Source organism: Zalophus californianus, chromosome 16, assembly GCF_009762305.2.
Source record: "Zalophus californianus isolate mZalCal1 chromosome 16, mZalCal1.pri.v2, whole genome shotgun sequence".
In the NCBI taxonomy this organism is placed as follows: domain Eukaryota; kingdom Metazoa; phylum Chordata; class Mammalia; order Carnivora; family Otariidae; genus Zalophus; species Zalophus californianus.
The window spans coordinates 34,494,487-34,507,927 of NC_045610.1; the positions used below are offsets into that span (position 1 = coordinate 34,494,487).

Consider the following 13,441-nt stretch of genomic DNA (forward strand, 5'->3'; position numbering starts at 1 on the left):
AGGAAGTGGAGATATGCTTCCCAGAGCAAGGAACAGTGTTGGTTGGTTGATTTCTGGTCTTGAACCTACGACTTAGTTGCTGTGCAATCCTGGACGAGGCTCTTACCTTCTCTGTGTTCCAGTTTTCTGGGTTTTTGGAGGAAGAGGTTGGGCTTGATTGTCTCTAAAGTTCTTTTAGCCCTAGAATCCAGAGCACCCAAATTTCCCCAATTCATGTATATGGTACGCTACAGTGAGGCCAATGATTTGATGCCAGTTATTTCTTCCATGTTGCTTTTCCTTACAGTGATGCCTGTGGAGTGCCCATGCGAGCAAGCAGCCCACTGACTTCTTGCATTCTGCTTTACAAATCAGCCCTTTGGCATCTCGAGCTACTCTACAGGAAACCAGTCTGAATTGTGTTCTTAAATCTCTTCAGCTCGCTAATAACATTCAGAGAAGACCTATTACACACCTCAGCAGAGTGGTCAGAGACATAAAATAGGAAGCCTCAGTTGCCATGAAAGGACACCTAATTTATACAGCATGCTGTCAAACCTTCTTCACTAACCCTTCTAGGCACTGAGCCAACACTACAGTCTTGGCCACCCACTTGCTAAGCCAACAGTAAGGATAGGCAGGTGTGGCCCATCTCTCAACCCCCAGCAAGTAGGGGCTAAGATTTTCCCAGCTGTACTTGGTCTAGAAACAACTAAGAGGATTCAGGCTAGGACTAGCCAAATTGAACCCATTCAGGCACATCGATGGGGACACCATATTTGGGCTTTACGAGTTTATCCCCAATCCTAGAAGCTACTTAGAAGCTACGTGATTTCCCCAAAACTCTTTCTGCCAACTTCCAGACTTCTTCGCTTTCAAGAACTAGAGAACTTGGAGTCAAACAGACCTGGGCTGGAATTCTGACTCTGCCAATTTCTAACTCTGGAGCTATAGTTATGAGTCCTTGAGCCTCCATCCCCTCCTCTGTAGAATATGAATAATACCTTCCTCACATGGGTAGTGTAAGGATTAAACGAGATAATGTATGAGAAGGAATAAGTACAAGGCCTGGCATATATATAGTCACAGCTGTTGTGGATATTATGGTGACATCCATCAGCCCATTGTGTTCACTCAGAGTATAGTAGACAATCTGCTGAGGAAGACTGTATCTTAAAGGCAAGAATGCCAACACTCCTGCATGAAGAGTGAAGAGGGCTCACATGCCAACTCCAAAATACATAATTAAAATGACCATTATTAAATTTCTGAAATTTACAGGGTCATGAGAAATGGAGTGCAGCCTCTCATTGGTGGCTTTGAAGTTGCTCTCTGAGACAGTGAGAACACCATGAACTTTGAGTCATCAAGACTTCTTTTGAGCTCTGCTTCCCTTACTTCCCTTGTACCCTCGAGTAGAGTTCTTAGCCTATCTGTACCCAGTTTCCTGATCTAAAAAGTGACACGGCTGTGTTGGTGGGAATGCACTCCTGGTGTAACCACCATGGAGGACAGTATGAAGGCTCCTCAAAAAATGAAAAATAGGACTACCCTAGGATCCAGTAATCTCACTACTGGCTGTTTACCCAGAGAATATAAAAACACTAATTCAAAAAGATACATGCAGCCCTGTGTTTATTGTAGCATTATTTACAACAGCCAAACTATGGAAACAGCCCAACTGTCTATCGGCAGAAGAGGTAGTATATATATAATGGAATATTATTCAGCCATAAAAAAGAATGAAATCTTGCCATTTGCAACGACACGGTTGGAGCTAGTGAGTATAATGCTAAGTGAAATCAGTCAGAGAAAAACAAATACCAATTAATTTCACTCATATGTGCAATTTAAATGAGCAAGGAAAAAGAGAGAGAGAGAGAAACCAAAAACTGACTCTTAACTATAGAGAACAAACAGATGGTTACCAGAGTGGAGGTGGGTAGGGAGATGGGTCAAATAGGGGATGGGAATTAAAAGTACACTTATCCTGATGAGCACTGGCTGATGCATGGAAGTGTTGAATCACTATATTGTATATCTAAAACTAATAAAACACCATATGTTAACTACACTCGAATTAAAATTTTTTTAAAAAGATTGGCACAGCATCTGACACACAGTAAGTCCTCAAAATTTGTGGGTGCATCCTGCCCACAGCTTTCCTAATGAACCATGTTGAGAATGTGGTAGCTCATATGCCAAGTCAGATGGTCACCTCTTCCTTTTACAGAACTGAGATTCTATTTTCTCTCAACTACTTCATTCATAGTGTTAACATTTCCATTTAAACTGTAGGGAATTATTTCTGGGGCGCCTGGGTGGCTCAGTCGGTTAAGCGTCTGCTTTCGGCTCAGGTCATGATCCCAGGGTCCTGGGATCGAGCCTTGCATTGAGCTCCATGCTCCCCGGGAAGCCTGCTTCTCCCTCTCCCACTCCCCCTGCTTGTGTTCCCTCTCTCATTGTCTCTCTCTCTCTGTCAAATAAATAAATTTAAAAAATCTTAAACTGTAGGGAATTATTTCTGAGTATATTACAAGAGATTTGGGTCAGGCTGCCTCAAGAGAGAATATAAAGGAAACCTCACGTAAGCTTTGTGTCATACCAGGCAAGTAACTTTATTGAATCTTTTGGAATTTCTGAGGGTAAGGTTTACTTATGCTTGGCTGTCCTCAATAAACATCAACCCTCTAAGTGTTATCTCCATTAAACCAAAGATCTTCAATATGTTTATTTTGTGAATTGGGTCATTTAAAAAAGACACACTTCCTCCTTTTTTTTCCCAGTCTGGAAATAGGAAGATAGACAACATGAGGGACTTACACCAGAATTGTCTCTGAGTTCCCTTCCAGACTCAAGGATAAATTTACCATGTTGTATACATAGCTTTTGACAAGAACAGTTAAATCATTACTTAATGATTGTTCTATAACTCAGACATACATTATTTCAAACTAGCTCTCCTTCCATGTGACTGAGGTTTGTTGAATAGGACAGCTGACTTTTTAAATTAGGTGATTTAGAAAAAAAAAATATATATATATATATAACATAGATCAATGTGTTGTATATAGTATCAGCATAACTGGGTAAGAGTGGTGTAGTAAAGAAAGCAAACGGGATGTGAAGATAAATATGATGGTTAATTTTATGTGTTAATTTGGCTGGGCCACAGTGTCCAGATATTTGGTCAAACATCATTCTGGATGTTTCTGTGAGGGTGTTTTTGGATGAGACAAACATTTAAATCAGTGGACTTTGAATGAATCAAATAGCACTCCATAATGCGGTGGGTGCCCCCGGTCAGGTGAATGCCTGGTGAGAACAACAGGACTGAGCTTCTTGGAGCAAGAAGGAATTCTGCAGCAAATGACCTTCAGACTTGAGCTGCAGCGTTGGCTCTTCTCTGGTTCGCCAGCCTGCGGCCCACCCCATGGAATTTGAACTTGCCACACACAGCCTACTGGTTCCTTTTCTCCGGAGAACCCTGCTTAATGTAATAAACAATCCCAAACACCCTTGACTCTAAACCCCTGTGGGGTTCCTACACCATCAACTCGTGTTTAAAGAAAACCTGTCATATTGCGCCATTAGGTTGTCAGCTGGCAATCTAATAATTTCCAGTGGCTAAAAGCACAGGCTTTAGAGACAGAGCTTTGTGGGGTCAAGCCCTAGCTCCCCAACCAATGGGCTGTTTGCCTTTTGGTGTAAAATCACCAGAGGCCCAGAAGGACAGGTATGCCCTGTGGGAGGCCTCCATGCCACAGGTGGGGCTAGCCCGGTATCTTATCATCTGAGAGGAAGCAGACGGCATAAGTCAAAGTACCAGACTTCTGTGGTGCTGGGTTTGGTGAGGGAGAAATTGTAAGAATTAATTAAGTTCAGGTTCAAAACTTAGCGTGGTATCTGACACCCAGTAACAGGTCAAACCAGGATGGCAGTTGTTATGAACAAGATCATTGCTGACTGTCAAAGAATCAAACTTCTCTTGACCCTAAAAACACTGGTTGAATTTATTTCCCTCTAATACAGCAGTGTCATTAGAATAAAAGAGATGAATCCATTAATAACAGGACTTGGCTAATCATGAACCGCTGCAAACCTCCGTGTTTGCTATAGGAAGACATCCAGTTTTACAAAATGAATAACCTGAGGTTAATTCTTTGCTTTGCAAAAGAACGCATGGCTTTTAGATGGGTTCAAGTGATTGAGATGATATTGAGTGACATGCAATCTTGACAGGCCCTTCTGTGGAACACCTGTTAACTGCTCGCCTCAACACATATGGCTCCACCCTGTCTCCAGCCAGTGTAAATGTCTGCAGGTAAGGAAATCAAGGGACTTCCCTGACCTACAGATTTCTCCAGGTCTCCTCCTGAGATGAACTTTAGCAGCCAAGGGTCCGTTCCGGCCCCCTATTTTCCTGAAAAGGAATCTGGCTGCCTCTGCACCTGCCTAAGCCCCTGCATTTGCAGACTGGAGGAGAAATCACAATTCCCCACAGGGCTCCCATCTGAAAGGGGCTGAGATGCTTGCATTTGCTCACATCATGAGACCTGGAATCAAGAAGACCTGGCTTTTGCTACCCCCTCCAGTTGTGCAATCCTGGATAAGTCACTGAGCCTTCAGCAACTGCACTTAGGGCCCTCCCTTGCAAAATGATCATCATTTATGCCTCTCCCCTCATTTTGCAGTGGATTAAAATAAAACATAGAAGAGAACCATGAAGCAGCTAAAGGCAGGCGGGATCTCCCCCTGCAGCTTCAACTTCTCTGTGCAGCTCTGTTTCCTGGTCGGCATGAGACAACTTTTTCCAACATGCTGTGCACCAAAGTAGTTCATTGGAAACACTGTAATTAGCATTACAGTTAAAATGACACTACTGCAATGTTAATTACTACAGTGCAGATGTACCATTAGATATCATACATAATGTTGTCAAGCCTTTATTTTTAAATTAAAGTGCAACAAACCATACCCAGGCTACACAGCTTTTTTTGATTAATACAAATTAATGTTATTTCAGTGTCTAGGGAAAGGGTGGAGCTAAGGGGGTGTTGCACCTAGCTGTAAGAACGCATAGGCAAATGGTCAAGTTTCAGGTGGATTTCCCGTAACTCCCTTCCCCTACTCTGGTCTCTGCACGGTGGAGAGTGTGAGCTCCATGAGGGCAGGGACTATGCCTGGTTTTACTCACCATGCCATCCTCGGCTCCTAGCACACAGTTAGAGGCATTATTCAGACTCTTCATTTCGGCTCAGGTCATGATCTCAGGGTGTGGGATGGAGCCTGGCGTCAGGTTCCATGCTGGGGGTGGAGCCTGTTTAAGATTCTCCTCTCTCTCTCTCTCTCTCTCTCTCTCTCCCTCCCTTTGTTCCTCCCCCACCTCCCATGTTCGGTAAATAAATAAATAAATAAAAATAATCTGGAATGAGGGGCAAGCGAATCGTCACAATGCAGAAATCAGTGGAAGTCCTTCATTGTGATGTTTAGCAAGCAACACCGTATCCCACCGGATCCTGGGAGGTGGGCAAGATCAGCATGGGCCCCTGGACGTCAGCTGGGCACCCATGCAGAAGCCAAAAGGGGGGGGAAGGAAGGGAATAAAAATGTTGGACTACTACACGTATTATTTCCTTATTTCTCACAACTCATGAGGGAATTTTTCCCCAACTTTTTTTACTGCGGTAAAATACACATATAAAGTTTACCATATTAACCGTTCTTATGGATACATTTCAGTGGTCGTAAGGACAATTCACATCATCCTGCAACTATCACCACCATCCATCTCCAGAACTCTTTTCATCTTGCAGAACTGAAACTCTGTGCCCATTAAGTACCAACTCCCTCTTCCTCTCCTGGCAGCTACTGGCAACCATGTTCCACTTTCTATCTCTATTACTCTGACTACGCTAGGTACCTCGCAGAAGTGGAATCTATTTCCTTTTAATTTTTTTTTAAAGATTTTATTTATTTACTTGAGAGAAAGAGAGCACATGAGAGGGGGGAGGGTCAGAGGGAGAAGCAGACTCCCTGCTGAGCAGGGAGCCCGATGCGGGACTCGATCCCGGGACTCCAGGATCATGACCTGAGCTGAAGGCAGTCACTTAACCAACTGAGCCACCCAGGCGCCCAAAGTAATTACTGATAAGGAAGAAGTGGAATCTATTTAGTTTTAAAGTAATTACTGATAAGGAAGATTTACTTCTATCATTTTGACATTTGTTTTCTATATGCCTTATAGTTTCCTATCCCCCATTTTCATGGGGGGCGGTTCTTATCTCTACATTATGTTTAGGGAAACTGAGGATTCAGGAAATTCGCTGAACCTCCCAAGGTCACCAAGAGGCACACAGGGAATCTTTTGACTCAAGGATCCTTCATTCTTCCACCTGCTATGTGCCAGTAGGTTTTCTATGTCCTGGGGAAATACAGACAAGCATACCGCCTGGTCCCTGCCTTGTTTCAATGTGCAACAGTTTTCTTAGGAACATTAGATGTTAAACAGGCACAGATGGAAAGATTTCTAGAAGTGCAGGAAAGCCCCAGATACTTCCCTAATGGGACAGAGCATATATCCTCTAAGAATTCAGGGCACTGGGGCACCTGGGTGGCTTAGTCGGTTATGCGTCTGCCTTCTGCTCAGGTCATGGTCTCAGGGTCCTGGGATCGAGCCCCGCATCGGGGTCCCTGCTCCGCGGGAAGCCTGCTTCTCCCTCTCCCACTCCCCCTGCTTGTGTTCCCTCTCTCGCTGTGTCTCTGTCAAATAAATAAATAAAATCTTAAAAAAAAATTCAGAGCAGTTCCTTTTACACTGCCTCGCACACCATGGGTGCCCATGGATATTACTGGTTGAATCTCATGGTGCTGTTCTTTTTGTCATTTGAAGAGAATTACCGAGATCCAGCTCTGCTCTGCGGGACCTGCTCTCCACAGCCGATGGATATGGCAATAGATAGTAAGCACTGTAATAATGTGTACACCACTTGACACAGAATTTGCCAACTGCAATATCCCTGGATTAACAACACTAATTTATCCATAGGATGCTCATTGCAGTACATTTTTGCAATAGTGAAAAAGTGAAGGGGTTGTAAAGAAATCCCCTTCACTTTTTCACTATTGCAAATACATCTTTAAATCCCCTTCACTTTTCCACTATTGCAAAAATGTACTGCAATTATAATATAATATATTATAATATATTAATATATTAATATGTATTAATATATAACAATATATACTATATGGTATCATTAAAATATTAATATTATACATGGCATATTATAAATAATAGTATATATTCATATATACAAACTCATATATATATACATGTGTGTGAAAAATCACTTATCTGATTATACAGACACACATATAAAATGATCTTGTTAAAATATGGGTATAAATAGTCACACATATATGTTATAGTATATATAGGTATAAGAATTATATATATCAAAATATTGGTGGTGATCATTGGGTAATTGTGAAATTGTGGCTGATTTTTATTTCCTTGAGCCATTCTATATCCTTTTAACCATATATAATACCTGTATATTATCTTAATATTAGAAAAAGTAATTTTTACTTAATGATAGATGCAATGTCAAACACAAGCCTATTTCTGACCATTTTACTGCCAAGAAAACCATGAGCTGGGACATGAAAAAATGACAAGCTCTCATGATCTCATACTGACTAAATATGCATTTATTTGAGACTGGAGGAATACACACTTTGGGATTATCTGGTTGCAAAGAATAGATAACTTTTTTTTAATACAAACCTAAAATTATTTTTAATACATGTTCACTAAGCATTTTTTAAATTTATAATGTAAATTTTTTCCTTTAAATTTTTTATTGTTATGTTAATCACCATACATTACATCATTAGTTTTCCATGTAGTGTTCCATGATTCATTGTTTGTGCATAACACCCAGTGCTCCACGCAGAACGTGCCCTCTTTAATACCCATCACTAGGCCAACCCATCCCCCCATCCCCCTCCCCTCTAGAACCCTCAGTTTGTTTTTCAGAGTCCATCGTCTCTCATGGTTCATCTCCCCCTCTGATTTACTCCCCTTCATTCTTCCCCTCCTGCTATCTTCTTCTTCTTCTTCTTCTTTTTTTTCTTAACATATATTGCATTATTTGTTTCAGAGGTACAGATCTGTGATTCAACAGTCTTGCACAATTCACAGCGCTCACCATAGCACATACCCTCCCCAATGTCTATCACCCAGCCACCCCATCCCTCCCACCCCCCCACCACTCCAGCAACCCTCCGTTTGTTTCCTGAGATTAAGAATTCCTCATATCGGTGAAGTCATATGATACATGTCTTTCTCTGATTGACTTATTTCATTCAACATAACACCCTCCAGTTCCATCCACTTCGTTGCAAATGGCAAGATCTAGTCAGAATGGCAAAGAATAGATAACTTGAGAAAAAATTAATTTATTGGTAAGATGTAACGCATCTGAGAAAATGCAGCTCAGGCCTCATGAAGGAACTGCAAACAAGGAGATGTGAAGGATTTCTGAAGGTCAAGTGGCTGTTCTGTCTCTCAGTGCACGGTTTCCTCTGTCATTGTTGGCACATCTGCTTTTCTCCTCTCTGGTCTGACTTCCAGCTACCTAGCAGGCTGAGTCTCTGGACGCCATGTGACTTTCCAGTTCAGGTACTCAACACTGCCAGGCACTCAACAGCGTTTCTGTTGATAGTTCCAGATTCAGGAGGGGCAAGATGATTGACCTAGTGTTTATCAGTTAGCTTTTGCTCCATAACAGACTACCTCCAAAACTTAGGGACTTAAAACCCCCATTATTTAGCTTCCAAGTCTGGGGGTCTGTGGGCAGTTCTTCTGGTTTGGGCAAGGCTAAGCTGACCTCGGCTGGGCCAGTCAGCTGGCAGGTCAGCCATGAAGGCATCCTGGGAGGACACCTGTCGTGTACCCTCATACCCCATGGCCGACGTCAATCACATGGGCTCCACCTTACAGCAAAATAAGTCAATGGAGTATTTAGTGGGCGTTACTCTGTCCACCACAGTGAGCCATCTGCAGACCTATCTGATTATCACTAGTGTCAGAAAGGTGGCGGGGCAGGTAAGGATAGTGCTAGAGAGAAAATGTAGGAAACCGTGACTAAGGAATGTATCATATGTTACATGAAGCCCTTAAGGAGTCCCTAGGGCAGAAGGCTGGGCCCAAAGGAGTCAGAATAAGCAGGAAGAAAATCCAAGTATCTCAGCCCTGAGAGTCCAGAAGCATTCCATGCAGACCCAGTCAGATTCAGACCCAGTCAGAGTCTCCTTTAAGCTTTTGTTCTGCCCCAAGAGCTAAGTCAACCCAGGAGACAAAGGCAGTAGAGTCACAGGTAGGAATCAGGGTTCAAGTGTTTAGAGGTGCTAAGTCAAAAAAATGAAGCTGAATATCAAGTTCAAAGAGAAAAGAAGGAAAGGGAACATCAAGCAGTAAGGTCAGCAGTTTGAGAGACTGAAGCAAGATGGAATCAGGAATGAGGAAGGGAAATGGGAAACTTGTATCCATCTCTTTAGCTTAGCACTGAGTCCATGAGCTCTGAGAAGGGGTCAGAGCTCACATTCTGTGCAGCATCTGGTGGCCAGGGCAAGAGAGGGACTTAATAAAGACACATGGGACTGCACACTTGAGACTTCAGACCAAAGCCTTCAGTCTCCCATGACAGTTTGCTCCTGTTTACCCATTTTTGGCTTCCTTGTCTCTCAGTTGGCCTTTGAGCATCTCTTGCTTTCTCCAATTTCTCACATCTGAGATTTTAACTTTTACAGTATCTCTACATTCCAAATACTGAGGGTTAGAGGGACAAGTTATTTTTTTAAGTTTTTATTTTAATTCAGTGTAGTATTAGTTTCAGGTGTACAAGATAGTGATTCAGCACTACTATACATCCCCTGGTGCTCCTCGTGACAAGCACACTCCTTCATCCCCATCACCTGTTCCACCCATCTCCCCACCTGGCTCCCCTCTGGTGACCATCAGTTTGTTCTCTAGAGTTAAGAGTCTCTTTCGTGATTTGTCTCTCTCTTTCTTTTTTTTCTTCCTTTGCTCATTTGTTTTATTTCTTAAATTCCACATATTAGTGAAATCATGTGGTATTTGTCTTTCTCTGACTGACTTGTTTTGCTTAGCCTTATACTCTCTAGTTCCATCCACGTTGCTACAAATGGCAAGATTCCAGTCTTTTTTATGGCTGAGTAATATTCCATTATATATATATATATATATATATATATGTATATATATATATATATATATTTCATTTATCTGTCAATGGATACTTGGGCTGCTTCCATCGTTTGGCTCTTGTAAGTAATGCTGCTATAAATATAGGGTTGCATGTATGCCTTTGCACTAGTGTCTTTGTATTCTTTGAGCAAATATCCAGTAGTGTGATTGCTGGATTGAAGGGTGGATCTTTTTTTAACTTTTTGAGGAAACTCCATACTGTTTTGCAAAAGGCTGCCCTAATTTGCCTTCCCACTGACCTTCTCCTTCTCCACATCCTTGCCAGCACCTGTTGTTAAGAGGGACAAGTTATTTTTTCTAAAGTGCAATGTCCAAAATATTAGTCACAGTTGCTGAGGTCTCCTTTGAATTCCTACCTCAAATTCCTACATGATCATGTGATCGTAAATGTGGTTTATGCCTCGCAGAAAGTACCACATAAGCCAGGTAGGGCAGGAATGCCTTCTAGGTACTGCTACTCCCTATTTCATATATAGACTTAGCCTAACATTTGCCTATCAAGAGGAGGCAAAAGGCATTGGTCTAAGCACCATGCTGGGTTTGGTGAGACATGGAACGAGAGCCTTGCATGACCTGTTGTGCATTGCCTTGCAGGTCAGTGGGACCATGTACAACACTGGAAGACATGTGTCCCTGCGCCTGGACAAGGAACACTTGGTTAACATATCAGGAGGGCCCATGACATACAGCCACCGGCTGGAGGAAATCCGACTACACTTCGGGAGTGAGGACAGCCAAGGGTCGGAGCACCTCCTCAATGGACAAGCCTTCTCTGGGGAGGTATGTGGGGCTGTTGAAGTACTAAAGTTGAGTGCCAATTAATAAGACTTGATGCCTATTTATACCCAAGGTGGGATAACAGATGGAAAGCTTTCTTTTAAATCTGTGAAATGAGAAGGTCAGTGCCTCCTTTCTCCATCTGTCTTTTGCAAGTTGACGTGGAAGTCTATAAACGTGCTTCCAGTGTTTTCTAGGGAAGGCCACAATGAAACTGGGTATTTCCTTCTGAGACATTGGTGCAGCTATCGTGACTCATGCCCTACAGTATCTCTGGAGCATTATTTTAACCCCAAACCCTCACTTTTCATGCACACCTTCACTTACACCTACTTGGACCATCAGCCTCTCATATGAGAGTATAGGTTCCATAATTTCTTCCTTCTGGCAGAATGGATCTTATTTGCACAAAACTATAACTTACTGTGAAATAAATGTCAGGCAACTAAATAGTCTGCCTGACTTTCTACAGAATGGAAATGTCATTGTATGTCACCATTAATGGTGAATATCACTATGTGCCACCATCAACCCAGATAGGACTCAGACCATAGCAGTGAGCCAAACCACCTTCAATTATAGGATGAGCGATACAGTTTAAACAGATATCATCTGGATTCTGACCCTTGACAAGCACGGTATATTTAATTTGTCCTCTTACACTTGAGGGTGGTTATCATTTAGGGGCCTGGGGGGCTTATATGCTAAATAGTCGGTAACTATGTTTCTGTTTAAAAGTCCTCAGTAACTGAGGTCAAGAAAGCTTTAAAATAACAGAAGTATGTATCTCACGATTGACTTAGTCTTTTTAATTTTTTTAATCAACATCATGTTTAAACCTGGCATTGTTTTTAATATAGTAAAGCCATACACTGAAAAAGAGAAGCCAACCTTAAGGAGTCCCTTGGCCAGATTTTAATGATTGTTCAAAGTGTATCAACTGAGAATCTACTAGGCTCTCTCCTAGGTACCAGGGATACAAAGATTAAAAAATAAAACCAAAAAAAAGGCAAAGCTCCTACCACAAAGGAGTTCAAAGAATACTATATTCAAATCATTGAGGTATTCTGTTATTAGAGTATTCTGAGATGTACAAAGACCCTGGCCAACTCAAGGAAGAAGTGACAGATTTTCCCTGAAGGGGTCAGGAGAAGTGTCCCAGAGGAGGGGCCCTTTGAACTGGGCTAAGAAGAGAGGCAATGCAGAATAATGTTTAAGAACATCAGCTCTGGAGTCAAAGAACCAGAGTTTGTACGTCCTGCTCTAATACACACTTATTATGTGATCTTGAGATGGTTTCTTGATCCTTCTAAGGCTGAGTTTACACACCTCATTAGGTTATTTTGAAAATTAAGTGGGATTTCAGATGTAAGGAACATTTGTAGTACTCAAGAGTTGATAGACAACAAAGATAAAGCAGGAAATTATGAACAACAAAGGCACCAACCTGTGTCAGGACTTTGTGTGTATTGGGGAAGCTTCAGGTAGAGCTCAGCTCATCTGTCCTCTATTAGTAATGGCTGCATAGAGCACAGGGTTGAGCAGGAATGAGCCTCCTTCCTGGATCCATAGGAAAAAAAAATGCTAGGATTGATTAGGGATGTCTGCCAAAGGCACCCTAATGGAAAAACTCCCAAGAATTGCAGATTCTGAGCTAGAGTATAGCAGGGAAGATGATGAAAGCAGGGCAAAAATCCATGAATTGAGAGTGACCAGGGCCTGCCAGTCTGAATTAGGGAATATTCTAAATTAGATAAACACTTCCTTTTTAAATACATATTATTTCAGTATTTGTAACTTTTATTTGTTGGTTTACTTGCTCATTTCTTTGCTTTGATTTCTTTGCTTTTTTCCCTCACTGATCCTTATCATAATATTGCCTCCAATTAAAAATTAATTTATTAATGAATTTATTAAGTGAATGAGTGAAAAAATGTGGATGATTACTTGGCTAAAATCTTTGCTTTGTAGAATTCCTTAGAATTGCCTTTTTCTTCAGTGTGTGATAAGGGTGCATTGTAATTTGTATAGGAACTACAATTTTGGAGTAAATGAGTGTCTCCAAAATCCTTAATGGAAACATATAACAAGTTGATCTCTCAAAGTACTAATTTTCCTAGACATACCCAGACCACAGGTATCAGGCACTCCAAGGAATCTGCATTTTTAAAGCCCGCAGGAGAGTCTGATGATTAGGTCTGTGAAGCACTCTCTTCACTAGCACATTATTAAGTGCTTTCAATGAATAAAGAATCCAAACATAGTTGCAAGTAAGAATTAACTGGGGACCGTTGTCAAAATATTTACATTTGAATCCTGCCCTAGGGCAATTGAATCAGGGTCTCAGGGAGTGGGGTCCAGATATGCACCTTTGTATAAATTCCCCCCAAG

The 13,441-nt window shown here is 41.7% G+C and overlaps 1 protein-coding gene across 3 annotated transcripts in view; it reads left to right on the plus strand.

The window, feature by feature from the left end:
• The window catches only part of CA10 (carbonic anhydrase 10), a 540,464-nt gene that overhangs the window by 419,501 nt on the left and 107,522 nt on the right, over window positions 1–13,441 (plus strand). For all 3 annotated transcript variants that reach the window (XM_027568021.1, XM_027568019.2, XM_027568020.2), the window contains exon 5: window positions 10,868–11,053. In XM_027568021.1, coding sequence (XP_027423822.1) covers window positions 10,868–11,053 — 186 coding nt within the window. The remainder of the gene's footprint in view (window positions 1–10,867; window positions 11,054–13,441) is intronic.